Genomic DNA, 12,267 nt, shown 5'->3' on the forward strand with positions numbered 1-12,267 from the left:
ATTATTTTCACAGGATTTGGGTCCAATAATAATATGAGAAATTGAGAATTATGCAAAAACATGTATTTGACTAAAAGAATAAATAAAAGTACATCATATATACACACATTATACACACCAGTCACCAATCATCTCTCTTGTCAAATCTCCATAGTTGCTTCTTCTCCTGTTTCACTGTTTGTCTCAACCAAACTCTTATTTTTTTTTGCTCTCTTTCTCTCTATACCCCAATTTCTTTACATACATATCCAACAATATTAACTCTTTCATCTCTTCAATAACCCAGATGTGCTTTTTAATTCAAATTCTTTACAATTTATCAAACCCACCTCACAAAGACATGAACCCAATCATCAACAAACACAATAAAAGGAAGAACCTTTTTTTTGGGTTAAGTGGTCAGCATTTCAATACCCCTTCTGCAACTTCCAAAAGGACACACATAGAAATAATAAGTGAAAAAGAAAGAAAGAAATGAGAAAAAATCAAAACTTTTTCTTTCTTTCTTTCCTCTCTTTACCATCTTTGATCACTAGTCCTAGTTTTCTGCTACTTGTCTCATAGACTTCTCACACACAAAAAGAAGAGAAAAGGAAAATCCAAAATTTTTAATTTTTTCAATATCAATTTTGTTTGTAATGGGCACCCAAAGGAAAATCAATCAATTATGTGGTTTCTTAAGTCTTTTGGTCAGAGGGTTTCATACATGGAATAAGACTCTCACCATTAAAACCTAATCATCCCCTTTACCTTCGCTTCCTTCTTTCTCCTTCACACCTCCCTCTTTCTCGCTTGCTTGCTGTCTTTCCAATCTGCGATTCCTAAATTCACTGAACGGATCCGATGAAGAAGACTAATTTCGTTTCCTCTGCTTCCGGTGGCGATCCCATGATCAGATTAACCTTTGTGCAGGTTCTGGAGTTGGAAAAGGTAATTGCTTTTTCGTTAGGGTTTTAAGTTTGAAATTTCTGGGTTTCTTATTTGTTTCGATTTCCTCTGGATCTGCTGGTTTGGGTGATCATGATGTTTTGTCATGACTTTGGGTTTGGAATTGTTCGCTTGATTCTAAGTGAAGTCATAGGGAAGAAGTAAAGTTTTGAAATTTGTTTCCTTATCTCGTTTTCTCAGGAATTAGAGATAAAGAGAAAGAGATTGGAGATGATTAAACAAAAGAGATTGACCCTCAAGTCAGAAGTTAGGTATGATCTCTGATCTTCTTGTCAATTTACGTGTTTAGCGTGTATTAACTTACATGATCCAAGCTTTTGTACATTCATTAGCTTATTGAGTTTTTGATGATCAAACGATAGGTTCTTGAGACGTAGATACGAGCACTTGAAGCAAGATCAAACTCTTGAAACCTCTCCAGAGATGTTGAGATTGTCAGAATCCGGGGGTTTAGAGGTCCCAAGGAAACCAAGTGGCGAAAGAAAGAAGCAGTCTGGTGTGAGAGCATCTGTACCATGTTTTGATTTGAAACTGAAGAATACAATTTGCAATGAGAAGGAAGCATTGGCTAATAATGTTGCAAGTTGTGACTTGGATAAGAAGCGAAAAAGGAGCAGAGGAAGCGATGTTTTGACATTCCCCGTTTCACTTCCTGACCTTAACGGAGAGGGAAACACTTCTGGCACTGACAAAGTCCCTGGCTTTGACCTAAACCAGATCTCGGTAAAGCCAAACAACTTGTGTTATTTTAGTGTCTTCCTTTTGGTAGAGTCTATAGAACTTTATTAGTTTGATTTGTGTTTTGGTTGTAGAGAGAAGAAGAGGAGCCGGAAGTGAATGGTGAACATATGGTCGCGGAAGCAATGAAGAATGCAATGCTTGATAACAGGATCAGTGATCTACATGTTGAAAGAAAGTTACCCATTTGCGGAGATGTGGAGAAAGAGTTAAATAGAGCAGTGAAGAGGAAGGTTACATGGCAAGATCCAGTGGCTTTAAGTGTTTAGGGTGTTTAGTATGAAATAGGATTTGAGATAATGATTTGTCGTCCCAATATGCACATATGCTTATACAAGTATATAGATATAAGATTTGATTTGATGACTTAGAAAGTCATTACTTCCATATGTCCAACATAGGAAAACCTTTGAATAATAACTCTTGTCATAAGTGACTACATTATCCTTTTAATCCAATTTGGTAATTAGGGAATCTCATTTGTTGTTGGATGTTCTTACTCATTCTCTTAATCAAAGTCGAGGAGCAGAACCGTTTTGCTCCAACTTCAAACTGACAGAACATTAATATAAACTGGATATCAAAATTGGAAAGGTTACTAATGACCAATAAAAAAAAGCTCTGTTTTGTAATAGGTAAAGAGCATGCTTGATTATAGAAGCTGAAAAAGTCTCAGCATTTTTGTTTCCATTGACTACATTTATTCCATTGACGATAAAAAAAAGTCTCAACATTTCAAGTCTATTCGTACTCAAAACGACGAAGCGTTCTTCAATCCTATGGAAGTCAACGGCGGGGAAGGAAAGGTGGAGATGGGATCGGGACTCTACCCTGACTGGTCTGAGTTGACTCGAGAATGTCTTCTTGACATCTTCTCACGGCTAAGCCAGGAACAAAGATGGATTGGACCGATGCTGGTCAGCAAGAACTGGATGAACGCATGCTATGACCCGACACTAAACACCATCTTCGACCTCGAAACTCGGTTTCTGTCGTTCCCTGAGTCGATCAACTGGTGGACTCCCGAGTTTGAGGATAAAGTCGATTCATTTCTCCGATCTGTTGTTGATCGGAGTGAAGGAGGTCTCACAGAGATTCGGATCAGGCATTGTACAGAACGCTCTCTATCTTACGCCGCCGAGAGGTACGTATCACTTTTCGTGATAATTCTCAGTTTTAGCTTGAGTCCATAGAGGTTAATCGCAGAGTTTTGATAGAATGAATAAAATGTCATGTGGTTTCCATTTGCAGGTGCCCTAATCTAGAGGTACTTTGGATAAAGAACTGCCCAAATGTTACAGATGCGTCAATGGAGAAGATAGCTATGAACTGTCCAAATCTTAGAGAACTTGATATAAGCTACTCTTATGGCATAACTCACGAGTCTCTGATAACATTGGGGAGGAGTTGCCAAAATTTAAAGATTCTGAAACGGAATTTGTTGCCCCGGCTAGGTCCTAGCCTGCCAACAATCGTCGCGCCACTAGACTATCTGGCTACATTTCCTAGATATGGGAATATAGAGGCTAGAATAATTGGGAAATACATGACACAGCTCAAGCATTTGGAGATTCGATACTCCACATTGACTGCTAGAGGACTTGACTCGGTTTGTAAGGGATGTTCGAATCTAGAGTACATGGACTTACGCGGATGTATATCATTGACCAGAAGTGATATAAACACTAATACGTCGGGCTTGAAGAATTTGACGGAGATCATTAAGCCGGATTTCAATCCTCCGATTGCTGTTTTACGCGTTCCAAGACCTGGTAATCCAAGAGAGGAATGATGGTGTTTGGTTTTTGTTGGACGCACGTTTTGATCAACTTGTTGACCGGTTTTTATGCTCAGAGCTTCCTCTATGGCATTTTTTACTCTGTTCTTATCTATGTTTGAATTCCTAAAACAATGTGAAACCCTTTTTCTTTGTGAGTTTGTCTTGTCACTAAATTCCCAACTTTTGGTGTGTTCTATTAATATTCTTCATTGCTTTAGGTCTGAATCATAGTGTTAAGTGAAATAAACATTGAGGGAAATGGGTTAAGTAAATGTACTGAGATAGCTTGCCATCTAAGCAAGCAACAGAAAAATTGGGCTAATCAAAGTCCGGTCCCGGAAACAATAGAAGACAGGCCTTCTAGGCCAACTTAGTCACGTGATCCATTAACCGTACGATAAGGGGGCGAGTCAGAGTAATAATATCCCACAATGATCAGGTGTGTTGTGTTGCACCATACCTTGCGTGTTCTTGAGATGAAAATATCTAAAGAGTGGGGGCAAGGTAAGGTAATTTTACGAGATGTCGGCATGTAAGCTGAAGCCGTACGATTTATATACCAAACAAATAAACGGTGCAGATCTCGTAGTTGACTTGGTAGCGCCAAAAATAAAAAGCCGTGGATTGCTCTTTTAATTGGATCTCTGTGCTACCGACTACTTTCAGTGTTCTCTTCTTCTCCACTAATTCAGATCACATTCAAGAATCTTCTTCACTCACATCTCTGAAAAAATGGCGAGCAACATGGAAGTTTTCTGCGAGATCTTAATCGCGATCCTTCTTCCACCTCTTGGAGTTTGTCTCAAACGTGGCTGTTGCACTGTAAGTTATTGGAATTTTGGAATCATGAATCTTGAGATTTAGTTTAGAAAATCTGACTCTTAGTTTTTTTGCAGGTAGAGTTCTTGATTTGCTTGGTGCTGACAATCTTAGGATACATCCCAGGGATAATTTATGCACTATACGTGATCGTGTTTCAAAACCGTGAAGGCTCTACCGAACTTGGAGCTCCACTTAACTCAGCTTGATCTGTTTTGGTCCATTACACGGATCAATATGTTGTTGAAACTGTTTTACTTATCATGTACCAAATAATAAGTTGCTTTGCAATTTTTATGTATTGAAGATTTGAGAACATTGTCGCGTTATTGATACATTGCTTATCTTTTTGATGTATAACTTGTTGGCTTTTGCAAAGTCAGGCTACGGACCTTCCTAAGAGTTAATGTATCAAATTCTTTGCCAAGATTGTATTTACCGGAGTTTAAACTTCGCAAAATGCGGAAGCATTTTTGAGTTTGAAAGGATTTTGTATGATGCCAACATATATTATGGTATAGATTATGCTAAAAAAGATAGATTTCTGTTACTTTGGCAAATAATGACAATGATTGTGAGTTGAGGAATCAAAGTCTCAGTAATACGACACCGTTTGAGTCAAAACGTTTCTGTCCAATTCCAGTCTGGTCCCGGGATTAATAAAATAGACAGGCCTTCCCAGGCCCATTTAGTCACATGGATGAGTCAGAGACTAAAATATCTAAAAGTGATCTGATGTGATAAGGGTGCACCATATCGTTCGTTGTGATTCACGAGATGTAATCTAAAGCCGTACGATTTAAATATCAATAAATGAACGGTGCAGATCTCGCACATTGACTTTGTAGTGGAAACAAAATAAAACGTGGACTGATCTCTCTTCATTGGTACTCTCAACTCTGTGACAGCAAGTTTCAGTGTTTTGTCTTTTAAAAAAACTCTTAAAGCTTCTTCTTCTCTCATCTCATCTCTCTGAAAAAATGCCGAGCAACTGTGAGATTCTGTGCGAGATCATTATCGCGATCCTTCTTCCTCCTCTCGGAGTTTGCTTCAGGAAAGGATGCTGCACTGTAAGTTCTCTCTCTCTCTCTTTCGAATTCCTCAATTTTGAAGAATCCTGGAACTTCTTATAGAGACTGTAATTTTGGATTGATTATAATGTAATTTGGTATGAGTAATGAAGGGAGTGCTTAATCTATGATATGAATCGCAGAAATTCTCTGGATTGGATCAATTTATGTTTGATTCATTGATTCCTGAAAGCTTGGATAATCATTTGAAGAAAGTTGAATTTTTTTTATGTGTGGTTTGTTTTGGCAGGTGGAGTTTTTGATATGCCTGGTGTTGACGATCTTAGGCTATGTCCCGGGGATAATATATGCGATTTACGTGATTGTGTTTCAGCACCGTGAAGAGTACTTTGATGAATACAGACGCCCCATCTACTCTGCTTGATTTCTGTTTCTTTGGAACTGTGTTGCTTTGACTTGTACCAATAAAGTTGCTTTGCAGTTGTTTTCAGAGATTTGAAAACGTTTGTGTGTCATTTATATGCAATATTGAAAGTTTCTTCTGTTATCAGCTTATGAACCCTCCTGCTATGTGTGCTTATGCATCAGGTTGTTGACATAGTGTTTTCGCAAGGCACAAATTAAATTATTAAATTGAAAGGTTAAAAAAAAAAAGAGTTTAATTAGAAGGCGAAGAACATCAACAGAATTGAGCTCGCGACCGTGGAACCGTAGCGCAATGCCATCGAGAGACAAGGTCGACTAGTAGCGGATGATCCACCCGCACCATGACCACTACTGGGGACACGACGGTGGCTACGACCACCACCACGACTACCACCACCAACACCACCAAAACGAGCTTTCCTCATGAAAACTCGAAGAGAGTCATGATGATCCAACGGATTGGAGTCACCGTGTTGTGCAAGTCTTCGTTCACTCTCCTTATTTTCAGATGAAATTGGCAAAGGCTGAGAGAGTAACAATAGGAGTACAATCAATGAACAAGAAAATGCCAGTGAAGTCCTCATTTCTGTTTTATCAAATAATATGTGTGTATATACATGTATCTGATCGAAAAAAATCAGAAATATGTGTTAATTTTACAATGATGGGACGCATTATGTGTGCAAAAGAATTAGTATTTATAATATCGCTAGGCTTAGGTAACGAAACGACCATGGCTTAAACATGGGCTACTTCTTCTTTGAAATGATGTTTAATACTATTATTGTATTTAACTATTGGGATACTTATTACTTATTAGCAAAGAAACTTTCCTTTTGCCAGCAACAAAGAAAGTTTCCGAGAGGCAAAATCTAATTACGTAAGGGAGGATCATGATTAATTAAGCCTAATGGGTAACAGACCCAAATGTTATTATTTATCGTTTTCTTATGTGAAATGGAATTTAGTGAATTTCCAACGTAAGGCAAATAGTGGTCGAAGGGAAATGGTGCCTAGTAGTTAGTTCTAATTGTAACTGAATTTGATTGAATTCATGTAGTAGATGTTTTAAAGAGGTTGTTGTTAATGGTAAGAATAAACAAAGGAACAATGTTCACTATACCTGCATTCTCTCTCCACTCAGTCTTCAAAATAATTGATCGTGAGATTAAGAACACTATCACCGCCAAAAAAATCAAAGGGGTCACTTCTGAAATCTTATGGCTGCGATAAACTGGCCCGAGATTTTCCCACATAAGTTTGTTTTCTTGTTTTTTACTCTTTTTTTTTTTTGGCCAAGTACACAATTGTATAGGTTTAACCAAAGTGTAAGTTCTGATTATTCATATTAATGATATTTACAATTTAGCAAACAAACAAAAAAATTCCAAAAATAGTCGCATGTAGTTGTGTGTCAATGATAAATTGTCTTAGACAATCAGTTATTATTCATTAAACAAAACAACTGGAACCACAATATTAGACAAACCAGATCAGACAACTTTTCAAACATTGAAGACTTACAAACTCAATCTTTGCCGGAAAAGAAAACAAATCGTTAAACTCGATCGGAAATACAAACTCAAACAAACACGCAAATTCAAGCCATTTGACAAATAAAATAAAAAAGTCGCAACCTGTTATCTTGGATTAAAATGCGGCGAGCAATAAAACAAAGGAACTCACAACAGTAGATACATAGGTAAATGGGTTAGAGAGAAGGGTTCGAGTGGCTGCTGATTTGTCCTTCTTCTTCTTGCTCTTGCTTTTGCTTTTCCTCACGAAGACTCGAAGATGGTCGTGGTGATGACCGGATGACCCTTCCTTGTTCTCTTCATGTTCAACTAGTTCCCGACCCAAAGGAGTGATCGTATGGCGTCCGCATGAAATTATGAGGGATTGAGAAAGTAACAAGAGGGAGATGATCAAAAACCAACCAAGAAGAGAAGAAGTTCTCATCTTTTTCTTATTCTTTAAACAAAATTGAATAGAAAATATATTTATCTTGTGTTTTTTGAACTTATGAGTGTGTCTGTGTATTTATAGATTTGTGTGAAAGTAGTTGTACCATACTCTCTTCTTCGTGCACGCAACCAAACAGATGAGCTCTTCCTTAATTAACAACTAGGCAGTGATATAATCATCAAGACAGCTCATAACTGTTTTTTCTTTTGGAAAACTTCTTACTTACACAAGAGACATTTTGACACGATCCAGGATCATATGACTCTGTCAACGTATTAAAATCTCAAATTTTATATGATTGACTACGTATGAAAAATGGGAAATATCCTTAAATGTCATTTTTCAATGTATAAATTAGTGTGATATTTTTTAAATATCTATTTTGAAATGCTCATCTGTTCCCATTAAAGTAAACCACCAACATGATAAAATACAATAATAATAATAATGATTATTTGACAACTACTTGATTATTTAAATTAAACTTTTCATTCCAAGACTATCTATAAAGAGTACAATTCAACATATTCTTTTCTTTTTCCTCATCTTGAACTCTTCCAAATGAATAATGAACTAAGGCACCAAAAGAAAAAGCACAAACCAAGAAAAAGAAAACAGAGTAATAAAACTGAATCTAATTTCGATTACAAGTATGATATTAACTCTTAACATTTTTCAATAAATGATTACAAGAAAGATCTCACCTGTTTTTTCCGGCGAGCGTGGGGTCTTAAACTGATCAAAACATGTATTGAGAAGAAAGAAACCACACAAACTACACCAAACCACGGCAAGCCTCAACCTCTACTGCTTCCGTAGTGAGTAGAGACTCACTAACACTCCTCATCACAGCTTCCAAGACTGCTTTCTTGAACCATTCGTCTCCCATTTTCATTAGAATCTCTTTCACCAACTCAGAATCCGATGCTTTGGCCATAACCAAACTCCCAAGGATCTCCCCAAAGTTGTTTGGCGCTTTTGGCAGATCGATCCCAATGTCATCGAGCATAGACCCATAGAGCAGACAACCATTCCTTAAGTCTTTAGGAGTTAGAACATTCTTAGAGACCAGATGTTCCAAGAGCTTCGCCACTGGTTCAACACAAGGAGGGTTCTTCTCCAAGCCGAGGGAGATAGCTTCCTTGACAAGCTCAGGATGGTAAGACGGGGTTTTCAGTTCTTCTATGCATTGTAATGCCTCATCCAATAGACGGACATTGAAATATTCCTCCAAAAGCGAGTTGGTCTTTCTACTGAGCTCTACTGTGTTCAAGCTAGTAGTCGTAGGAGGAGCCACCTCCTGTGGCTGTGGTTGTGGTTTTGGCTTCTCCACAGTTTGTCTGGTCGGGGAAGGAACAGGTTTAGGCTGTTGGGAACCATTACCTTGCACAAGGGCACTTGGTCTATCGTTCAGAAGGCCTCCACTGCCCTGAGGTAGCAGCCTTGAATTACCTCTCTGAGCTGAAGCAGCTGTTCTCGAGTGAACCGCAAAAGCTCATGACCCTCAAATCGCGAGTCTCCTTTCTACAAAACACATACAAGTCATTAGACTTGAACCTCAGAATTCGAAGCAACAGATGAAAAACATGGTTGGATTTACTACGTATAAGCTCAAACCAATAAAATGTATATAAGTTATATATGTAGGTCCTTTATGAGCATCAAAAACTGATAGAGTGCCCACCTAAAAGCCTACAAATATTAATCTTTGTCCATATTTACAGCAAGGTCACATTGCTTAAGCGCCCCACCAAGAATTAGGACATTGCATACTAATGTTCAACAAAGAAAATCTAAACTCTTAACACATAAGAATCAGCAAAAGATCCAAACTTTATCAATAATCCAAGTCAAAACCACAAGAAGCAATCCGACACTCAAAATTTACAGCTCATAGAACTTATAAGAAGGTTACAAACATAAACAAATCAACACACAAAAAAAAAACAGAGGATTTGGATACCTTAACGGCAAAAGAAGGAGCGTCTCCGCCATTGGTAAGATCAGAGGAAGAAGATAAGGTAAAGCGTGGGGCAAAGCGTCTGCTTCCTCCACGACCACCTCCAGGCCTCAAGCTCAGCATTGAGTCACCTTGCTGCATCACTCGAATCTTTCGTTCGCGTTAACAGGAAAGACAGAAGCAGTGTTCGGTTCTGAAAATGCACAAGACAAACTAAATTAGAGTCTCAACGTCACAGTAATCAACTTAACGCAGCAAGTAGATATAACCGATTGAATCACAACTAATTTAGATGGTAAAGTTCTTCTATAAAGACGCAGATAATTAGGTTTATCACAATTTAAGACAAAGCCTAGGAAAAAGAAGAACAATGCCGTCTAGAAACAAATCTAATAAGTGGCGAAATTGAAGAAGCTTTTACCTGAGAGATTGAGAGAAAGAGAGAACGCGGCGCAGAGCGTTGCAGCTGTTTTATTGTCTGTTTTAGCTCTTAGCTTCTGTCCAAAGCATTTTTAGGGTTTGGCCCAAAAAGCTTAACCATTTTGGAAAATATTATTAAAAAACATTAAACTTGATTATCTTTTAATACTGAGACATTTTATATCAAATTTGTAAAACATAAAAAAATGATCAAAAAATCATTACTCAGTGATTAGTGAAACTGTAGTTACAAGTACATTATGTCACTATCAATAAGCTAAGCTAAATTCACAAATTCATTTCTTCATTTAAAAATCTTTAAAGTATAGATTTTTTAATCTGATGTATCCCAATATATTATGGATAAGATAGATTTTTTTTTGTTCTTTTGTATTTAAATCGGATCATTCTAATTGGTGGAGAGACAGACTCTGGACTCTGAAGAAGCAAATGGCTGGGATCACCAGCACCGTTGGATTCAACGCCATTCTCGCCGGAGCCACCAAAACGGTGTCGCATCCTGTTAAATCTAAGCTCTTTGGTCTTCGACTCTGTGTACCCGAATTCTCAATTGTTTCTCTTTCCCCTTATCATCATCGCCGTTGTCCCGCCATCACTTGCCGTTACGGAGGCGGTGGTGGCGGAGGCTCTAGATTTCCCGGCGATAGGAGAGGTAGGCAGAAAGAATCCGAGGATGATGATTCGCTTGATATCTCAGCTATTAGGTAATTGTGGAAACTATTAATTGATAGAAATTGAAATTTCTGTAGCTGAAGTTATGATTGATTTTGATGTATCTCAAATTGAGTAGGTCAGCCACTGTTAGGCTTATTGATGATCAGCAGAACATGGTAAAATGAAGTGCCTTTTAAATGTTTAAACTTTTTGATTTCAGCAAAAATTGAAAATTTTCCAGTTTCTTTGTTGTTTAGATTGGTTTAGTTTCCAAAGAAGAAGCTGTTCGAAGAGCTGAAGATGCTGAGCTTGATCTGGTTTGTGTTTCTTTGGATAATTTACAACTTGTAAGTACCTTTCTTGTAAGCTGAGCTTGATCTCATATGGTTTTCAGGTGATTCTTTCGCCGGATGCAGATCCTCCGGTTGTTAGAATGATGGATTACAGGTAAATTATCTCAAGGATGATAATTTGTATCATATACATTGTGTAGAGGAAGTTTCAAGGAGAATGATTCTTTTTCCTTTTTGCTTCATTATCAGTAAATACAGATATGAGCAGCAAAAGAGGAAAAAGGAACAGCAGAAGAAAAGTATTGATCATTCTTCTCTGCTTAACTGGAGATAATGTTGAAACTATAAGTGTGTATACTGTGTCGTATTTTACATGAATGGATTGTGTAACTGAAGCTTTCTTCTTATGTCAGCTACTCGAATGGACTTGAAGGAGCTTAAAATGGGGTGATTTGAGCCATTTTCACTATCTCTTTTATCTGTGTCGTTGTGATGCTTTTGTTTAGAAAAGCTTCTTCTCAAAAGGTTTTTGTATTTTGTTTCTCCGGTAGTTATAACATCGATCAGCATGATTATTCTGTACGCATGAGAGCAGCCCGGAAGTTCTTGCAAGACGGTGACAAGGTTGTCCCCACTTACTTTGTTTTGTGTTATAGGCGAGTTCTGTCACATTTTGTTAATGTGTGACTTGTAATACACTCAGGTTAAAGTGATTGTGAACATGAAAGGCCGAGAAAACGAGTTCAGAAATATTGCTATTGAGCTCCTCAGACGTTTTCAGACTGAAATAGGAGAGGTCTGTATTGTTTCTCTATGCTCTTTCCTAATACAAGTTTGGTATTGGATTTGCACCTTAATGGATCGTTTTTGTTGAGTCACTGAAACTCATCAACATATGCAGCTTGGTACTGAGGAGAGCAAAAACTTTCGGGACAGAAATTTGTTTATTGTCTTGGTGCCAAACAAGGAAGTTATTCGGAAAGTGCAAGAACCACCCCCAAAAAAGAAGAAAAAGCCAGCGGATGATAAAGTTTCAGCAGCAAATATAACTGCAACACAAGATATATGATGCGGAATTGTCTGATGTAAAATGTTCTGTGACTTTGATAAATTTCTGTATAGTTTCTTTTTTAATATGCTTCTTGCATTTCCATGTAATTGTAACCATAGAAATAGATTATTTGAATGAAGATCTTCGTCAACTTTTTTGTA

The 12,267-nt window shown here is 37.6% G+C and overlaps 8 protein-coding genes, 2 long non-coding RNA genes and 1 other non-coding gene across 14 annotated transcripts; 6 read left to right on the forward strand and 5 right to left on the reverse strand.

Annotated features, from left to right (window-relative positions):
* Positions 1-115: 115 nt before the first annotated feature.
* AT4G30630 (uncharacterized protein) lies at positions 116-2,242 on the forward strand. Of its 2 annotated transcripts, NM_119209.3 has the most exons (4): positions 116-930; positions 1,129-1,199; positions 1,311-1,671; positions 1,761-2,242. In NM_119209.3, the coding sequence occupies exons 1-4, from the start codon at positions 844-846 to the stop codon at positions 1,953-1,955; spliced, it is 714 nt and encodes a 237-aa protein (NP_194792.1). In that variant the 5' UTR covers positions 116-843; the 3' UTR covers positions 1,956-2,242. The 2 variants fall into 2 exon arrangements, with proteins under 2 accessions (NP_194792.1, NP_001328233.1); NM_001342016.1 differs by having other exon boundaries at positions 1,311-2,242.
* A 144-nt stretch (positions 2,243-2,386) lies between these two features.
* Positions 2,387-3,645, forward strand: AT4G30640 (RNI-like superfamily protein). The gene is made up of 2 exons (NM_119210.2): positions 2,387-2,830; positions 2,938-3,645. Exons 1-2 carry the CDS (start codon positions 2,466-2,468, stop codon positions 3,476-3,478), a joined length of 906 nt encoding a protein of 301 aa, NP_567849.1. The 5' UTR covers positions 2,387-2,465; the 3' UTR covers positions 3,479-3,645.
* Positions 3,646-3,999: 354 nt separating this feature from the next.
* On the forward strand, positions 4,000-4,910 carry AT4G30650 (Low temperature and salt responsive protein family). The gene is made up of 2 exons (NM_119211.4): positions 4,000-4,288; positions 4,363-4,910. Exons 1-2 carry the CDS (start codon positions 4,199-4,201, stop codon positions 4,492-4,494), a joined length of 222 nt encoding a protein of 73 aa, NP_194794.1. The 5' UTR covers positions 4,000-4,198; the 3' UTR covers positions 4,495-4,910.
* A 258-nt stretch (positions 4,911-5,168) lies between these two features.
* On the forward strand, positions 5,169-5,967 carry AT4G30660 (Low temperature and salt responsive protein family). Of its 2 annotated transcripts, NM_001160806.1 has the most exons (3): positions 5,175-5,355; positions 5,606-5,796; positions 5,957-5,967. In NM_001160806.1, exons 1-2 carry the CDS (start codon positions 5,266-5,268, stop codon positions 5,738-5,740), a joined length of 225 nt encoding a protein of 74 aa, NP_001154278.1. In that variant the 5' UTR covers positions 5,175-5,265; the 3' UTR covers positions 5,741-5,796; positions 5,957-5,967. The 2 variants fall into 2 exon arrangements, with proteins under 2 accessions (NP_194795.1, NP_001154278.1); NM_119212.4 differs by lacking the exon at positions 5,957-5,967 and having other exon boundaries at positions 5,169-5,355; positions 5,606-5,914.
* Positions 5,330-5,628, reverse strand: AT4G08305. Its single transcript, NR_142197.1, has one exon. It is a non-coding gene; the product is annotated as an other RNA (long non-coding RNA).
* Positions 5,705-6,586, reverse strand: AT4G30662 (uncharacterized protein). Its single transcript, NM_001036680.2, has one exon. It carries the CDS (start codon positions 6,324-6,326, stop codon positions 5,979-5,981), a length of 348 nt encoding a protein of 115 aa, NP_001031757.1. The 5' UTR covers positions 6,327-6,586; the 3' UTR covers positions 5,705-5,978.
* AT4G08315 lies at positions 6,111-6,564 on the forward strand. The gene has a single exon (NR_142198.1). It is a non-coding gene; the product is annotated as an other RNA (long non-coding RNA).
* Positions 6,587-7,089: 503 nt separating the features above from the next.
* Positions 7,090-7,876, reverse strand: AT4G30670 (Putative membrane lipoprotein). The gene has a single exon (NM_119213.4). It carries the CDS (start codon positions 7,699-7,701, stop codon positions 7,393-7,395), a length of 309 nt encoding a protein of 102 aa, NP_567850.1. The 5' UTR covers positions 7,702-7,876; the 3' UTR covers positions 7,090-7,392.
* Positions 7,877-8,482: 606 nt separating this feature from the next.
* On the reverse strand, positions 8,483-10,117 carry AT4G30680 (Initiation factor eIF-4 gamma, MA3; the record flags this gene model as incomplete). Its single annotated transcript, NM_119214.2, has 3 exons — positions 10,089-10,117; positions 9,671-9,860; positions 8,483-9,136 (listed from the first exon to the last, which is right to left on the reverse strand). The coding sequence occupies exons 2-3, from the start codon at positions 9,806-9,808 to the stop codon at positions 8,483-8,485; spliced, it is 792 nt and encodes a 263-aa protein (NP_194797.1). The 5' UTR covers positions 9,809-9,860; positions 10,089-10,117.
* On the reverse strand, positions 9,343-9,474 carry AT4G08325. The gene has a single exon (NR_142199.1). It is a non-coding gene; the product is annotated as an other RNA (small nucleolar RNA).
* Positions 10,118-10,389: 272 nt separating the features above from the next.
* AT4G30690 (Translation initiation factor 3 protein) lies at positions 10,390-12,262 on the forward strand. 2 transcript variants are annotated; one of them, NM_119215.4, is made up of 9 exons: positions 10,390-10,812; positions 10,899-10,938; positions 11,020-11,079; positions 11,157-11,209; positions 11,305-11,354; positions 11,469-11,502; positions 11,607-11,679; positions 11,759-11,851; positions 11,957-12,262. In NM_119215.4, the coding sequence occupies exons 1-9, from the start codon at positions 10,538-10,540 to the stop codon at positions 12,122-12,124; spliced, it is 846 nt and encodes a 281-aa protein (NP_567851.1). In that variant the 5' UTR covers positions 10,390-10,537; the 3' UTR covers positions 12,125-12,262. The 2 variants fall into 2 exon arrangements, with proteins under 2 accessions (NP_567851.1, NP_001190874.1); NM_001203945.1 differs by lacking the exons at positions 11,305-11,354; positions 11,469-11,502 and having other exon boundaries at positions 10,442-10,812; positions 11,957-12,259.
* Positions 12,263-12,267: the final 5 nt, after the last annotated feature.

This window comes from Arabidopsis thaliana, chromosome 4 (genome assembly GCF_000001735.4).
Source record: "Arabidopsis thaliana chromosome 4, partial sequence".
NCBI lineage: Eukaryota > Viridiplantae > Streptophyta > Magnoliopsida > Brassicales > Brassicaceae > Arabidopsis > Arabidopsis thaliana.